At 57.1% G+C, this 17,290-nt stretch overlaps 1 protein-coding gene across 1 annotated transcript in view; it reads left to right on the top strand.

The window, feature by feature from the left end:
• The window catches only part of LDB3 (LIM domain binding 3), a gene marked incomplete at its 5' end in the record, with an annotated part of 321,917 nt that overhangs the window by 272,434 nt on the left and 32,193 nt on the right, over nucleotides 1-17,290 (top strand). The window contains 4 exons of the mRNA XM_081823087.1: nucleotides 5,776-5,800; nucleotides 6,875-7,078; nucleotides 11,804-11,973; nucleotides 12,455-12,491. Coding sequence (XP_081679213.1) covers nucleotides 5,776-5,800; nucleotides 6,875-7,078; nucleotides 11,804-11,973; nucleotides 12,455-12,491 — 436 coding nt within the window. The remainder of the gene's footprint in view (nucleotides 1-5,775; nucleotides 5,801-6,874; nucleotides 7,079-11,803; nucleotides 11,974-12,454; nucleotides 12,492-17,290) is intronic.

The raw sequence follows: 17,290 nt of genomic DNA, 5'->3' as shown, positions 1-17,290 counted from the left end.
TTAACCCCGTGGGCCCAAAGGGCTCGACCCAAAGCGTGGGAGGCCCGCCCCACCCCTCCCTGCATGACCTCATACTGACCCCTGTCTGTCCACTGGCGCAGAGTGGGCTGTAGGCAGGGTGGGGGAGGGGACAGGAAGAGGTTGACAGGGGCTTGGGGTGGGTGACAGACGGGGAAAGGGGCAGAGGGCTGCTTGGGGAAGTTACACAGGTGGACTGTAGGAACCAAACGTCAGCCCCCCAGTGCCCCAGTTTTCCCTCTTGTACCTCTACTCTGCCTGACCACCGCCAGCCCGGGTGTCCTCTTACTGGCCGTGCAGGGACATCTCAGCAAGGGGTCAGTAGAGCAGGAGGTCGGGCTGTGCCCACCAGAGGCTTCCACTTAGGGGAACAGGAAGCAGATACAGGGTGGAGGGGGCTCCCTCCAACTCCCTGAGGCCCACGCCCCCTCTCCCCCAGCCCTGCAGGCAGGCTGGCTTGGCTTTCTGCGTGGGGCTTGCACTTTGTCCAGGTGGATGTGAGCCCCAGGGCCAGGGATGGGTGCCTCCCTCCCCCCCCTCGACAAAACCCTTCTCTTCCAGGTGTCTGCATCCCCTCCTGAGCTCCGTAGGCTGCGGGGCGGCAGGCTGCTGGGCGCTCGCACTAACATCTCTGTTTCAGGTCCATGCAGATGCGCTGGGACACGTGTGGCCTCTAACTGCTCTCTCCTCTCTCCCCTGCATGGCGCTGCCCTGTGCCAGGACCCCGCTCGGGACACAAACGGCAGCCTGGTGGCGCTCAGCCCCAACCCCAAGGCGAGGGCCAGCCTGGGCACCCCGGGTACCGCGGGCACCCCGGAGCTCAGGCGGACCTTTAGCTCCTCCTTCTCCCAGACCTCCGTCTTCTCACACACGGAGGCCTCTGAGCCCGGCCCTCCACGGGGCAGCCCGGGGGCCAAGACCGGCCTCGAGGGAGCCCTGGACTCACTCAGCCCGAAAGTCCCGCAGGGCTCGAGCCAGCCGAGGCAGTATAACAACCCCATTGGCCTGTACTCGGCAGAGACCCTGAGGGAGATGGCTCAGATGTATCAGATGAGCCTCCGAGGGAAGGCCCCAGGTGCCGGACTCCCAGGAGGGTAGGTAACGGGCGCGCAGCTCTCTGCTGGTGGTCTGGGGCCCCCGGGGTCCTCAGTGCTCCCAGAGGCCGGGCGGTCAGAGCGAGGAGCTGGCCTCAGCCAGCCCATGTGGCGGCACAAGCTGAGAGCGATACAAGTAATGAGGCTGCTAGCACTTGGGCCTGGAGCCGTGGTGTCATGGCTTTACACAAGCTGGGTGACGTGTTGGATCCTGCAGAGGGGGAAACTGAGGCTCCGAGAAGGTTTAGTCGAGGTCCAGCTGTCTCCCGCTGCTAAGTGGCTAAGTGAGGTCTGAATGCAGAAGACACTGACTCCCAGACATTCACACCGGCCCGCCCACCGGGACAAGATGAAGCCTGCTGCCTCCAGGAACCCTGGGGCGAGCGTCAGGCTGGTCCCCTGAAGGAACCCTGAGGCAGGAGCAGGGAAGAATTAGAGAAGTGGGAGGGTAAGTTCTCTGGGGCTGGGAGTGGTCTGGGAAGGCTGCCTGTACGAGGGAGCGCCTGAGCTGGGTGCAGAAAGATTCAGCAATGGGGTGAGTGTCATGGGCTTGTAGGACTGACCCTCAAAAGAACGAGGCAAGGAAGTAGGACCCCGAGGAGAAAGAGGCTGTGCAGGAGAACGGTAGCCTGCCCCCCATCCCCTGAACTCCAGCTGGAGGGACTCTGCGAGCACAGGAGCTAAAAGAACCTACAGCCAGGGTGGGCATCATGGAGGGGCTGAGAGGAGGGAGCCCCCAAGTGGAACACGTACTAGCTCCTGAGCCCTTCCTGCCTTTATCTTATTCTGACTTCTCCCATGCAATCGGTATAATTATCTCTGCGTGCTCTAGAGGCAGAACAGGCTGAGTCAAGGCAATACGGCCCAGTGGTTAGGGGTTCAGGGCTCCTCTGTACATGGGTGTGAGACTGTCCATGTCTCAGGATTACCGGGAGGATGGAAAGAGACCACACCTGCACAGCACTGAGCTCTGTTCCGGCACATTTGCTGTGTGCTACTTGAAGCCACGCGGCAGATGCACCCATGAGTCAGACTCATATCCTGGGTCAGTCTGGCTCACTCCCATGCCCTTCCTTTGCCCTTGCTACAGAAGGTACCTGTGCCCCATCAGTTCACTGCTTCCCCATATCCCTCAGCTCTTTCTGGGATCTTGAGCGAAGCTGGCCTTGGGCACTCCACAGCCTAAGCACCTGGACCCTGGCTTCCTTGGACCAGGGCGACGAAGCCATAAACCCCTGGGCTTTTTTTTTTTTTTTTAAAGATTTTATTTATTTATTTATCAGAGAGAGAGAGAGAGAGCGCGCGCACAAGCAGGGGGAGTGGCAGGCAGAGGGAGAAGTAGGCTCCCCGCTGAGCAAGGAGCCCCATGTGGGACTTGATCCCAGGACCCTGGGATCATGACCTGAGCCGAAGGCAGACGCTTAACTGACTGAGTCACCCAGGCATTCCAACCCCTGGGCTTTATCTAGCAAGGAGCTTCTACCAGAAAACTCAAGGAATGGCAGAGTAGAAGTGGCCTCCTTTTGCCCTGGGTGGGCTGGTAGCTCTTTCTTGTGCTCTCTGGAACTGGCCCCTGGCAGGGAAGTCAGCCTCTGAGAGATTGGGACCTCCATGAGGCCCACCTGCTGTGACAGTAACATCTCCCCTTATGAGCCCTCAGTCTAGACGTGGGGCCAGCTAACAGTCCATGTGCTTTATTTAACTTCAACTCTCAGCAACTTCAGAGGTGAGCATCATTTCCCCCTTTTTCTAGCTGGGAAAGAGAAGCTCAGAGTGGGTGATTTGCTCAAGGTCACACACAGCTTATGAATGACAGACAGGAATGGCACTCAGGTCAGCCTGACTCCTCCCTACATGGTGATAGGGACCTAACAACCTGCCCAGGAAAATAAGGGCCAGCCCTACCCCAGCTTCCCATGACTCCAGTGGCTCCTTCCCGCTGCTGCAGGGGTTCTCAGAAGCCGACAGGTGTTAAATTATTACTTGGCCCTCAGAGCAGCAGGGCCCAACAGTTTCTGCAAGGGTAGACAGGCTAGGGAAGGAGTGCATCTCCTTTCGTCCACGGTAAAGGCTGATGCTGTGGTCCCCAGGTGATGCTGGCTGGAAGGGGGGAGCCTCTGACCTGGGCTAGCCCAGGCAGCCTCTGATGGGCTGAGACTACCACCTTTGCTAAGTGTCTAAGTGCTGGAAGGTGACAGAGTTGGTAAATGCTAATCCCCACATCCCGTCTGTTGCACACTTAAGTCATGCTAAGGGCTTTCCCCTCAGGATTCTGTTCAGTGTGCACAACCCGTCTGCGTGGTGGGCAGCACCATCTCGATTTTGTGAGTGAGGGACTGAGGCTGGGACCGGTGGGGAACTGTCCGGAGTCACAGTGCTAGGAAGATGCAGGGTCAGGATTTGAACTCTCTCCTGTCTGGCTCCAAAAGGAAGCTCCTTCCCCTCCTCTCCGGGCCGCTTACAATGTGAATCCTTGGCACCTAGAATCCTCTTGGGAGGATTGGAGAGAACAAACAGGGTGCAAGGTCAGCAGGCCAGAGCATCCCTGCAGCCCCCCTCTCATCCTCCATGAGCTGGCCTGGTAGGGCAGTATCCCTCAGGCCACTGGGTGCAAGGGCCCCTGGGTGGGTCTTACATCTTTGACTTATTCTCCCCGAGACCTGGGCGCTGGTCCTCCCCAAGCTGTCTGCTACGGGCTGCCCAGCCTCCGAGTCTTCGGGCGGAAGCTAAGCAGGGGGCAGGGGTCAATGCCAAAGAAGATGCTAGCAGCTGGGTGCCGGGTGCCAGGGCAGAGGTGGCAGCCGCACCCCCGCCCCACGCCAACACTGCCCTCTGTAGGGGGCGCTCGGCTGGTCAGGGCGAGAGCTGACCCTGCAGCTGTCAGCACTGGCCAGAAATGGAGAACGGATGGAAGATCTTTCCTAATATAGCTCCACTTGGAGCTATTTGAGCCTAGAGGACAGAGGGAATTATATCAGCTCTGAGACAGTGTAGGGCCTGGGGCTAGAGGCCCCCTGGCTTTGGCCTGGGTCCCCATAGTCCTGGCCAAGGGATGACCAGGGTCAGGCCAGTTGGGGCCCAGGCTCTCCCAGTCAGAGCCCGGAGTGGTCCGATCTGGGACAGTGGCAGGGTTTGGGGGCAGGGACGCCACCTTCTGCACTCTCTTCCCCCGGGTTTCTTTCTTTCTTTTTTTTTTTTAATTTTATTATGTTATGTTAGTCACCATACATCATTCGTTATTGATGTGGTGATCCACCATCCATTGTTTTCGTATAACACCCAGTGCTCCATGCAGTACGTGCCCTCCTTAATACCCATCACCGGGCTAACCAGTCCCCCGCCGCCGCCACAAAACCCTGTTTGTTTCTCAGAGTCCATAGTCTCTCCCTCCGATTCCGCCCCCCCTCATTTTTCCCTTCCTTCTCCTAATGTCCTCCATGCTATTCCTTACGTTCCACAAATAAGTGAAACCATATGATAACTGACGTTCTCTGCTTGACTTATTTCACTTAGCATAATCTCCTCCAGTCCCATCCATGTTGATGCAAAAGTTGGGTATTCATCCTTTCTGATGGCTGAGCAATATGCCATTGTATATATGGACCACATCTTCTTTATCCATTCGTCTGTTGAAGGGCATCTCGGCTCTTTCCACAGTTTGGCTGTTGCGGACACTGCTGCTGTGAACATTGGGGTGCATATGGCCCTTCTTTTCACTACATCTGTGTCTTTGGGGTAAATACCCAGCAGTGCAATTGCTGGGTCATAGGGTAGCTCTCTTTTTAAATTTTTGAGGCACCTCCCCACTGTTTCCCTCAGGTTTCTGACAGGGCCATTGGTGCTGCCAGGGTCTGCTCTGCAAGGGATTTGCATTTAAGGAAACATAAAGCAGGCAACACCTCCCCCACGGAGATAATGCTCTGGGAGGCTCGCTCAGTCGAGGGCGGGGTCCCTCTTGTGTCTGAGCTGGGCTGCCTTGGCTGGGGACTTTCCTGCAATACGCCTTGGACCTAGTACTTCTCCTGAGCTTCCGCCTTCCTCCGTCCTGCCTCACTGACAGTCCACAGGGCCTTTAGGGGCAATCACTGGGGGCTGCATCCCTGTGCCCCAGAAGGAGTGGCCAGGGCTGCCTGCCCTCCCTCAGGAGGGAGAGTCCATCCCCTGGAGCTGTGGGTAACCCCACTGCACACCCCAGCACCACTGGCAATCCTGCTCAGGGAGCAGAACTCCCAGAGCTGGCCCCCATTAAACAAGGGTAAGTCCAGAGCTGCTGACTGGCTCGGAGGCACCTCCAGCCTTGGCTCTGCCCATAGCAGCCACAGCTGGTCCTGTGTCTCCCTCTCCATCTTCCTCTCTTGGGGTCTCCAGCCAGGTTGTATGTGGCAGATTCTCTTACATGGTATTTGAACGCCTGTGAAGATGGCAGCTTCAGGGGCTGTGGACCTACTGAGGGGGAAACACTGCTGTCAGCACCTCTGACCCAAACTCACCGTGACCCTGACCCTGAGCTCTGCCCCCTCTCCTCCGCGCTCTCCTAACCCGGCGCAGGTCAGGGCTGGTGCGGCCTCCACGAGAGCCAATCTGAGGATGGTCCCAGCACTCAGAGCCCCTGGCAGGACCGCACTCTGACAGCCCTGTCTTCTTTGCTCTTTCTCTCCTCCCCAGGTGATAGCCAACTCTCCAGCCAAGTTAGTATCAAAGGAAAGCATGTGCGTGCACTTGTGTGCATATCCCAGCATGCGTCCGTGTGTCTGTTGGTCTGGACAGCGTGCGCCGGGGTCAGCATGTGTATGTGCGTGTGCATGTGTGAGTGGGGGTGCATTTGTGTCCCTGAGCGAGCCTGCATGTGTGTGGAGCTGCAAGTATGGAGGGAAGGCATTGGGGAGGGGTGCTAGGGCTCAGTCTGATGTGCCCTATCCCTTCCCTCTTTCCTGCTGCGGCTGCTTAAGACCAGCAGGCTGGCTCTGGGGGCAGAGGGGGGATGGTGGGTGGAGTGTGTGCCGAGCTGGTGCTGGGTTCCATGTGAGCCTGAAGACATTTCTGTCTTGGCGGGACCGTCAGAAGGGCTGCGCCTGACCTTCTTGGCCCCAAGGAGTGCACTCATCTGTTGGAGGGGAAAGCCCCGGATGGGCAGAGACTGGTGGCCGCCCAGCCAGTTGGACTTGAGGAGGACTGAGCAGCCTGAGTCCTGCTCCGAGGAAGAAACACTTGCCCCGAAGCATCTGGAGGAGCAGAGCCCTGGGCCACTGAGGGCATGGCCAGCAGGATGAGCCCCTTCGTGGAGGAACCTTGCTCAGAACCCCCATGGGTGCCCAGTGGGGCTGCTTTTTGCCTTTGGGTCATTCTGGACCCTGCTTGGGCTGCCGCTGCCTCTCACGCGTGGCCCAACTCCTGTCCCTAACCTCCAACCCTCTTTGTCTCTGCTTCCCTGCTGGTGTGGTGAGAGAGCTTTCAATGCCTGGCGCCCCCTGCTGACCCTGAGATGTAGCTCGGGCTGAGCCAAGGCTTCCCAGGATCTGGGATCGCCAACGTGGGCAAGAGAAACCTGCTACTGAGGGCTTTGGGGAGGGTGCTGAGGATTTTCTCTAGCAGACCCAGCTGTCCACAGTTCAGGGGACTTGGGAACCTACCTGGGATCAGGCCTTGGGAGGTCTCTCCACCACCGGCCCTCACTTTGACCCCTGTGTAACACCACCTGTTGCCTTTTCTCCTTCTGCCTCCCTTCCTGTTCCTCTTCTGCTCCCCCTGCTGCCCTCCCCCAGCGCCGACTACCAGGAACGGTTCAACCCCAGCGCCCTGAAGGACTCTGCCCTGTCCACCCACAAGCCCATCGAGGTGAAGGGGCTGGGCGGCAAGGCCACCATCATCCATGCGCAGTACAACACACCCATCAGCATGTACTCCCAGGACGCCATCATGGACGCCATTGCTGGGCAGGCCCAGGCCCAGGGCAGTGACTTCAGTGGGTAAGCGCCTCCCCTCCTCTGCTGTCGCTCATCGGTCACTGCCTCCACCACTGGCTGGGCCTCCTCACCCGTGGAGGCCAAGGGCACCAGGCTGCTGGGCCCCATCAGAGACATTAGGCATCGGGATCAGCTTGCCTCCCTCACCGTGGGCCTCTAGGGGCATGGCCGTTGGAGGGGAGCCAGCCTTTGCCAGGGCCTTCCAGAACACCGTATTCTCTCTTCAGAATCAGTCTCACGGTCAGCTTTAGGAGAAGGGTGGAGAATTGAAGAATATGGTGGTTGCTCCAAGTGCTTCTCACAGCTTCTGCATTTTCCCGGGCTCCACAAGGGGGTCGGTTTAGAAAGAGATTTCTGGAATCCTGGGTCACATTCTGGATAAACCAGTCTTCTCACAAACTAAGCCATTCTTTGGGGGAAGCTGCTGCTTTCTTCCAGTGATGAGAGCAATTCAAACGCGTGACCAGGTGTCTTGTTTGGGAAGGGGCCTCTGGACCAACCATCCAAGGTGCTGGTGGTAGTCAGCCCACTGCAGAGCCTGGAAAGCATCCCCTCTTCCTGTTTCTTCCAGGGAAGCCCAGCCTCAGGGCAGTGGGATTTAGGACATCCTTGGTTCCTGGAATTAGCCTGTTAGCAGTGGTTGAGGAACTTGAGTGTTGAATAGGGAAAGAGTTGGCTGAAAATCCTTTGTGGAAGAAACTGCTAATAGTGCAAACAGTAATAGGGACCTCGCTCCCTCTTTCTTTCTCTGTCTCTCTCTCTCTGTATCTCTCTCTTTCTGTATGTGTCTCTCTGTCTTTATCTCTAGGTCTCTCTCTCTTTCTGCCTCTCTGTATGTCTGTCTGTCTCTCTCACAAACACACTCTTATTGTTTTCTACCTGAGAATATCATTGTTGTTGACTTCAGAATTGACTGATTATCTCTTTGGGCAACATCTTATCCCCGAGTCAGGATCTCAAGCACATCAAGGCAAGAAATCTTAAAATGATGGTTGTATTTTTTTCCGAAGCTAGGAAATACAGATGTTGTAAGAGGGATAAAGGGGTTTAAAAGTCCCCGATAACTCCCATTGTGTTTGGCCTTTGCGGAACCCCGCCCTTGGGGCCAAGACGTCCCTGCAGTTACAAGGGGCAGGCTCCAGGGGCCAAAGGAAGGACTCCCCGGCTCTCCTCTTCGGCTCGCAGTGCTTCCTTTGGGCCACCAGGGGGCAGAGGTTGCTTGCCCTGGAGCCCTGAGTCTCAAACCCACCAGGTTCCGAGCTGTGGCTCTTTGTTCAGACCAGAATATATGACCATGCAAGTTTAAAAACACAACCATTAGCTCATGTGTACCCAGAAAAACAGGGCTGCCTGACTAAGCCAAAAAGCCAACAGGGATTTCCTGTTAACATTTGTTTGCCTCGTGTGTCCTTGGTGTGCTCTTAAGAGTGGTAACGTCGCCAAAGGGAAGTTCAGTGGAAAATAATGGAAGAACTGCTCTTCGCTAACTTTATATACTCTGCACTTTGGAAAAAGACTACTACCATTTGGTTTCACCACTTTTTTTTTTTTTTTTTTTAACATGACGCACCATTGACCTAATCTAGGCTTCTCAGAGTACCTCTCCCACCTTCCTCCTATCCCCTCCCCTCCCCTCCCCCTCCCTTGCCCGCGTGCCTGGGAAGCAACCGGCTCTCCCCTTCCTTCTAACTTAGCCCTGCTGGGCTGATGTGACCATGGTGCCGGGGGTAGGACCTGCCGGCCCCCCTCCCCTGTGCCGTAAGGTGCTCCGTTTCTGCTGTTAATGCCCATGATTCCTTCCTCACTGACAGTTTTCTTTTTGTCTCTTTCTCTTCCTCCTTTATCCACCCCGCTCCCATAACTCATTTCTGACCCTAACCCGCTCCCTTGTGTGCGCGCGGCCCCTCTGCCATCCGCTGACGGACACGCGCTCACTGCTGGGCTTTCTTCTGCTTGGCAGGGCGTCGCCGCTGGTGTAAGTAGACCCCACAGTGTCTGTTCTGCGTCGTGGTCGTCTGTCTGGTCGAGGGATGGTGTGTGGGTTTGGTGGGATATGTCTGAGGACAGCGGTTCTGTCCGTGTCCTTCCTCACACCCACCTCACAGCCAAACGACATGCTCAGCAGTCTACACACGCAAGTGCTTTCGGGGTTTGCCTCAAATAATGTCACTACGGACACGGAAATCAGAGTCATGACATCACCCTGCCTCCCCTGCACCCAGGGCTGGGAGTGGGTCTCTGTGCTGTGCTTTGCGGCGGCTCCCCACAGCCTTCCCCGTCTGCTCCGGGACAGCATAGACTTGAATGTCGGAATCCACGTGGGGCCATTATTCAGGGAAGAGGGTGATGAGGGGGCCTCTTGGAGGCCATTCCCTAGGATCCTCACGGAAGGTGGATCTGGAGGAGCCAGCACCTGCCAGTACCACCCATGGGAGGCGAAAGATGAGTCAGATTTGGGGGCAGTGGACAGTGGGATAAGTGTCCAGAGGTGACCTTGATGTTGTGGTGACTGTGGAATGTTTTTGGTGGCAGGAAGACCAGGTCGGGAGTGGCTCCAGAGTAGCCTCGGACCCAGGGTCCCAGGGTCCCAGGGTCCCAGGACTATAGGGCCTGTTCCATCCTTTCTCTGGACATATTCTCCCTGAGCCCCAGAGTCTCAAAAGGACGGGAATTCCTTCCTCTGACTCCCAGCGTCTGTCGTGGAAGCAACACAAATCCCTGGTCTTTGCACAGCATTGTGGGAAGTGAGACCAACAATGTGAATCCCAAGGGACTCACTCCAGGGAGCTTTCTTGAGCCCTTGGAGCTGTGGAAGGAACAGGGGAGTGCCTCAAGGGCATGTTCCAGAGAAATGGCAGCAAACACCTTCCATCCACTTTCTGGACCACGATGCTGTGTAGGCAGGCTCAAGGGCAGGGCCTGGGCTTGAGTCTACACCTTCCCTCTGCTATGGTGAGATCCACACTTCCTCCTTCCCTTCTAGCAAACCAAGGAGTCCTGCTACTGCCTTCCTACTGCACCTCTCACTCGAGGGCAGCCCACACTGCCTCTGCTCCTCCCTAGGCCAGAAATGGCCTCTCATAGTGAGATCCCATTCTCTCTTCTCTGGGCAGCCCCAGCCTCCCCCTGCTGGACCCCGGAGGGATCTGCTGGTCTTCCCCATCTGATCTGAGGCTGCCAGTAGCCGTAGCTCTTGGGCGGGGGGGGGGGCGCAGGGCAGAACCTTCTAGGGAAGTAGGGGCAGCTCCGTGAAGTCTTGGTCACCTTTTGTCACCTTCCTCCACCCCTGCTCTTAGAGCCCACTCTGAGCCATATGCTGGGGACCAATCTTGAGAGACTCCCAATCCTGGGAAAGTAGGCCAGTGCTTCCTTCCAGCTTCCTGCAGAGAGGCTAGAAGATGTGGGCCCTGGGGAGGTCCCTCTCCCAGCCAGCTGGCTCTCTGGAGGGCAGGAGAGGCAGCCCTAGCAGCGGGCAAGGGGAGGCTGGACGGAGTGAGTGCCTGGGCTGGGCCATGTCTCCAGGTATGGAGCATCTGGGGTGTGCAAGGCCCCAGTGGGCAGAAGTGGCCTCTCTGAGTTGTTTTTGCTGCAGAGAGTTTGATGGAGAGGACAATGGGGTGGGACCCAGGAAGCCTGGGCTCTGACCCAACAGGGCCCCTACATGCTGTCACCTGGAGCTAGCCTCGCTGGACCTCAGTTTCAGCATCTGTAAGGGGAGAGGGCTGGGCCACTGGTCCATAGGGTGAGGAGCCAGGCCATCATTGCTGTGAACTTGACCCAAGTCCACCCTAATTCCCGGGAGGGTGGGCTGGACAGCCAGGATCCTCCAGTTCTCGTGGCCAGGGTAAGTGGGCACCCATAAGATGCCCTGCAGTCTGAATCAGGCTGGGAGGCCCTGGACCCAAGAGATTCTGGGGTCCCTTCTGGCTCTGATGTGGGATTCATTCATTTAAGCAAGTTTTGAGTACCTGCTGTGTGCCTGAGGGAGTCTAAGGGAAGGTCACCTGGTCCCCCTCCAAAGGCCTTGCTGCCCTGGAGCAGAGGACCAATGACCTGCCCTGCAGTTCTACTCCCAGCTCCCCCAGGCCAGAACCCCCCCGCCAACTGCCTCCCCCCATCAGCCTGGTTGCCTTATTTCTCACACCATCTCCCCACCCCGCCTGCTCATGTTTGCTGAGCGGGAGCCCCCAGTCCGCTTCTGGGGCAGGCCTGGCACTGGTGGCTCCTTGTTTGGATCCAACAGTGTGAGGAGGACAAAGGACTGACCCTGTAGAAGCCTCTGAGTCCCCCGAAAGGCCCGTTGTCACCCAGCCCCAAACTCAGGAGCTGCTCAGAGAGGGTGAAATTATTTCAAAAGAACTATTCTGCCTCTTCTTTCCTTAAAAGAGATCCAGCCCTCCCCCTGAGCGGGGGGCGGCTGGGGTGGGGGTGGGTTTTCAGGTCTGCGTGTGGAGTCAGCCCAGGGTGGGGTGTGGGCTTGACAGGAGGGATCTGAGAGGAATCGCTCTCTCGCTGTGGCCACCCTGAGCACTGAGGACCCAGGCCAAGCCCTTGTTGCAGGCTTTCGGTTGGCAGTGGGTGGAGGGCATGGTGGGTTGAGACAAGTAGGGGCCACCAACCGGTGTGCAGGGTGTGGGGGTGCGAGCAGATGAGCTGTGGGGGCAGTGCAGGAGGACAGGAGCAGGCCTCCAGCCTCGCCCTCACTCATGGCTTCTCTCTGCCCTGCAGGAGCCTTCCTATTAAAGACCTTGCGGTGGACAGCACCTCCCCCGTGTACCAGGCCGTGATTAAGAACCAGAACAAGCCGGAAGACGAGGCTGACGAGTGGGCCCGCCGCTCCTCCAACCTGCAGTCTCGCTCTTTCCGCATCCTGGCCCAGATGACTGGGACAGAATACAGTAAGTGAAGCTGGGGGGGGGGGGCCGGGGGAAGGGAGGGTTGGCCAGGGGAGATGCGGAGGGGCCATGAGGCCTAAGGCCCACAGAAGCTAGGGAGTCGAGCCCCTGCCCTTGAAGATGAGCTGGCCTTGACAGATAGCTAGGGGCCTGCCGAGCCCCTCTGGGCCCCTTGGGCCAGGCTGCCAATGACATCGGCCCTCTGCCCAGCTCCCTGACTCCAGCGGGGGGCAGCCCACGTGCCATGTGGCTTGCGGGCAAAATGACGGCCCAGAGCTGGGATAAGAGAACCTCGCAGGCCACACCTCGGACCACTCCCTCCCAACCGTACCATTTCCTCTGGGTCCCCCTTCTCCCCCTGCCCTCTGCCCAGCACACAGCTTTCCCCTGCCACGGTTTACAGGAGGGCAATCACTGTTCAGTCATTGGTGGGGTCTCCTCTGTTCTCTGCGATTCCTCCTGATCAGCAATTTTCTACCCATAGTGCAAGACCCTGATGAAGAAGCTTTGCGAAGGTCAAGGTAAGTGCCTGGACTCAGGCTCTGTGGCCTTGTCTCTCCTAACCCAATCCCTCCCCAGGCAGCTCCCAGGTCACATGAATCATGGAAGGAACCTCTCAAGTTTATGTATTTGGAAACTCCTGGCCCCTGAAGGGCTCCAGCAGACGCTGGCTTGAGGCTTTCATCCCAGGTCACTGAGGTGGGTGCCTGGAGCTGAGTCTTTATCCCCGGGGCCCAGGCTGCAGGAATAAGGATTCTGGGCTCTCCTGGCTCTGTCCCTGGGCAGGGGCAGGGCTGCTTTGGCCTTTGCTGGGCTGCTGAGAATGAGGGCATCTCTCCCTGTGACGGCTGCCCTGCCTGCACACTCATCGCAGGGCCCATCCCCTGTGAGTCTGGAGGCTGGGCACTGGGAAGCAGGCATGCGGAGGGCTGTGCTGGGCATGGGCACCTGACCTTGGGATTCACCTGTCCAGACCTACACTGAGGTATTAGTTCCATAAAGTGCTCAAGGCACAATGGCTGCTGCTATAGGGCTAGGTGTCTCAGGGTATGGTCCCCCCAACAGCAGCGGGCCTGGGGCCACAGCCACCAACCTACCACCCGCAGCCTGCCAGCTGCTCATGGACCTGGCCATGAGGGGGGCACACTGCCCTGGAACCCACTGGAACCTGCTAGGGTGTTCCGTGGTGAGGCCTGGGGCCCTGTATGGTTGTGTTTATACTTCCGGCGACAAATGTTGTGCGTGCTCTTCCTGGGAGAGTCTGTCTTGGGCCAGTGCATCCTGGGGCGGCCTCCCTGTAAGGGGCTGGGGCTCAGAGGTGCCTTGTTACGTGGGTCCAAGCTCTCTATACTTGGCTAACCGGCGTGTAGTGATCCCAGGATTGTGCGGACAGTGGGGCTCTGGGGTCTGCTCAGAGTTGATGTGGCTTTTATTTTCCAACCTCCATTTTTGCCAATCCAAGCTGCTCCCACTTTTTGGCTGGGGCATCTAAGCAGAAAGTGCGGTCCTCCCAGGCCTGCTAACAATGAATGGCATGCAGTTCCAGGAACTGTTGTTAACCCTTCAGTGCCTGCACCGTGTCTACATAGAGCCCGAACTGAGATTTCGCTCGAGTTAGTATCTAGCTACTTCAAGTGTGACTGAGCTGTCGGCTGTCCCCACTCCTATGCTCCATGGCGCTCTTCCGGTTTGGCCACCTTCCTCTTTGAAGCCACCCACAGAGACGCTCCAGTGAGCAGTGTAGCTCCCTGACAGGGGGGCTTTACCCCACACCAGCACCCCCACCCCGCTCCCCGCCCAGCAAACAGCCTTCTGTCAGGAAGCCTGCAGCGTGTTTTCTCTCCCTCCCATGAGACAGAGCCCTGCCTCTGGAGTGAGTACTTCTGGTGACGTTTAGTCCCTCTCGCCAGTCAGTCTGAGCTCGCACCTCATCAACCAGACACCGTTTAGAAGGCAGAACCTCTTTCGTATTTCCGCGGGGAATATCTGCAGGCTCTGCAAAGTTCTTGAGTGAGAACACCAAAGCCAGTATGAAGGGGTGTCTCTGGGCCTCGGTCATTCCCTCCTTTCAGAAGCATCTCCCGGGGCTTGTTCTGCCTGGTCCTGGAGATATGTGGGCAGGTTAGTCCTCACCCCCGGGGCCGAATCCCACAGGAGCATGGCTCAGCCCCCAGCAGGAGGCAGGGGGTCTTGGGGTCTTGAGAACTCTGGTGCAGGTCTTGGAGCCTCTCCCCAAGCTACTGAAGGGTTTTCTGTAGGGAAAGCTGGAAAGAGGGCCCAATAAGAGGCTCCATCCTGCTTTTCCCTCAGTTCTGGGCCCCCACCCTGAGAAAGCAGCTCCCCCCACCCCAGTACTGCATTGCTGTCAGCCCTGGGGTCTCTGGGGGCACCCACTAAACCTTCTACCCAGGCCTGGAGGGGCATCAGCCTCCAGCTCCTCTTCCTTTTCCTGACTTTAATTTCTGGGAAGTTGCCTTCAAAGCCTCCCACAAAATGTGCCTTCTCCCCGGAGTCACAGGAGGTAGGTGGGCATTTTCATCTCACTGAATCGCAAGCAGCCGGAGGGTCTGAGATTAAGGCTTGCCTTCTAAACGGTGTCTCTAGCAGCTGGTAGCAGGTAGCTTCCCTCTGAGGCTCCAGTGCCCACCTGCTGGCCAGCCCAAGGCAGAGCCTAATCCCCAGGGACCCTCTCCTTACAGGTGAGGCAGATGCCCTAAATAGTCCAGGCATCTACTGTGGACTTGCCCCCCCTCCAGGAAAGACCCCCAGCACCTTACAAACTCTCTAGGCAGGCTAAGACAGCAACCTCCTGCTAGCTCCTACACGGGTGCTGGGAATACTGGGGCTCCTGGCCTCCAGCTGAAGTGGCAGAGCCCGAACAGTGCCTCCATCCAAAGGCCGAGCCTCTAATCCCAGAGACGTCACCACAGCTTCCCTCTGACTTGGGGCGTGCATTCCGGGGCTCTGATGGCTCAGAAGGGTGGGTCCACGCTGGGCAGCGCTGACCAGGGTGGAAGCAGAGGCAAGCCTAGTTTGTCCTAGGCACGGTTTGAATCTTCGAGGCATCGGGTTCCCACTGCTTGGGTGTGACCATCCCAGAAGACCCCAGTGTGTAACTCAGACATCCCCTTGCCCCCACCTTGGAGCTCAACTGTCTTATCAGAGCAATTTCTGCATTTACCCAATGCTCACCTGTGTAAAGAACGCTGCCACTCTCTTAGACCCCAAGTGTTAAGGACTAAAGTTGATTTGAGTGACAAGTTCACAGAGGAGTCGAAGGTGAGGGTGGCCCTGCACACTCCTCCACGGTGTAAAATCCCTTCCAAGTCCCTACTCCACAGTGGCCCCATCCATGGTTCTTTTTCCTCTCCCTCCCCTACTTCCAACAGAGCTCAGGGACTCACTGGTTCCTCCCTTCTCCCCACTGTGGCCTCCCGGGGCACTCCAGTGTCTTCTTCCCTCCCTCCCTGTGCACAGTCAGCTCTGTCCCAGCTCCTATGGCTGACTCTCCTGGTGCCAGCACGGCTCTGAGCCCTCCCCCAAAGGGAACCTTCGTGCAGACGGCAAAAGTTTTGTGGATTTTTCATTCTTGGCGTTCTGCCGGCCTAGTAAGTTTGAAAACCACACCAGGAGAAAGCCTCGTGGGTGTCCCAGGACTTCTCCTCCTTTCTCTCCTGCCGGCTCTCCTCTCTCTCTGCCCCCTCTCTTCTTTCCTCCCCTGGATCCTGTCTTGGGCAGGCTATGAATTTACCAACAGCTGCAAGAGAGCAGGCTCATGAGAGTCGCTGACTCTCCGGGACTATCTCTGAGCCTGTCACTGAGCACTGATGACAAAGACCATGGGCCTGGCTGGACACACTGGCCATGTCTGTGTCCTGGGTGGTCACAGGATGGTCGATTGTGCTACCAGCAGGGCCCCTGCTTCTGCTGTCTTCCTTCCTTCTCCCCGACCTTGGAGACATCCTAGTTAGATCCCAAGTCTGCCGCTGAGTTTCTGCGTGGTTTAAGGCCATTCGCGAGACATCTCTGGGCCTTCGCTTCCTCTTGGTATCAGGAAAGTTTGGTCTTGGACAGTGGTTTTTCAAGATGCTGGCAGTCAAACAGAATCTTCCGCACAGTGTGCAGGACTCAGCGTGTAGAGGGAGAGTCTGCCACGTAATGCAGATGTGGGGTGGTGGAAAGGTGTGTATGTGGGGATGCAGGACTGCTAGAGAAATGTAAACCAGCATTGCCCCATCTCTGATTTTCAGAGACCTGACGCTGATCTTCCTGACCTTTATACGCTGGCAATTCGTTTATTAAACTACTTATCTTGAGATAATTGCAGAACTGGCATGCAGTTGTAAGAAATTGTAAATATAGAGAGATCCTATACACACCTTATCCCCCATGGTAACATCTTGCAAAACTACAGTACAAAATCACAACCAGCCTGTGGACACTGGTAGAGCCAAACACAGAATATTTCCTTCACCCAAGGATTCTCCCCCTGTTGCCCGTCTATAGCCACACCTACCTCCCCACCGTGCACACCCTCTCCTTAACCTGCGGCAACCACCAATCTGTTATCTGTTCTCCATTTCTGTAGTTCTATCACCTCAAGTCTGTTGTGTATATGGAATCATATAGCCCGTGACCTTCTGGGATTGGCTGTTCTTAGTCAGCCTGATTCCCTGGGGATTTATCCAAGTTATGGAGCATACCAATGGTTCATTCGTTTCTTTTTATTACTGAATAGTCTTCCATGGTCGGGACATAGCAATTCATTTTTAAAAGGAGTTTTAAACACTGTCCGGGTTAAACACACCGCTTTTGTGCCTGGATGTGGCCTCTGGGCCACCAATTTGCACCTCTGGTCTGGAGAATATTAGCTGTCCCTCCAGCCTGGAAGGTCTAGGATTCTGGCATCCGTAGCACTCGCGTCTCCTGAACGCAGCCTCTCCTCTGTTTCGCCGTTCCTGGCTGTGCCTTGGCTGTTTTGTCCAGCGCCCTCGGTTGAGCAGGCTGTGGGTGGAGCCCCGGAGGCCCTGTCGGTGGGAAGTGGTGGGAAGTCCTGGTCCCCTGTGTGTGTGCCAGTGGTCTCGTGAAGATGCACGTGCACGTGGGTGCCTGGCTGTGCTCAGGCCTGGGCAGGTGGGGGCAGTTGGTGGTATTTGAAGGCTTCTGTCTGGGGACAGAGAAGGCTTGGCAGAGGCCAGGGAAGCATAGGGAGGTGACAGGTCTGCTCACCAAACCTCATCACGGGAACAGGCGTCCCTCTTTCTTTATGCCCAGCCTGGGGACAGAGACTATGCTAGGCCCACCTGCCTATGTGGTTCAG

The sequence above is a fragment of the Leptonychotes weddellii genome, chromosome 6 (genome assembly GCF_054177405.1).
Source record: "Leptonychotes weddellii isolate Sample4059 chromosome 6, ASM5417740v2, whole genome shotgun sequence".
NCBI lineage: Eukaryota > Metazoa > Chordata > Mammalia > Carnivora > Phocidae > Leptonychotes > Leptonychotes weddellii.
The sequence above is the reverse complement of the archived record's forward strand: the minus strand, read 5'-3'. Positions and strand labels throughout refer to the sequence as shown.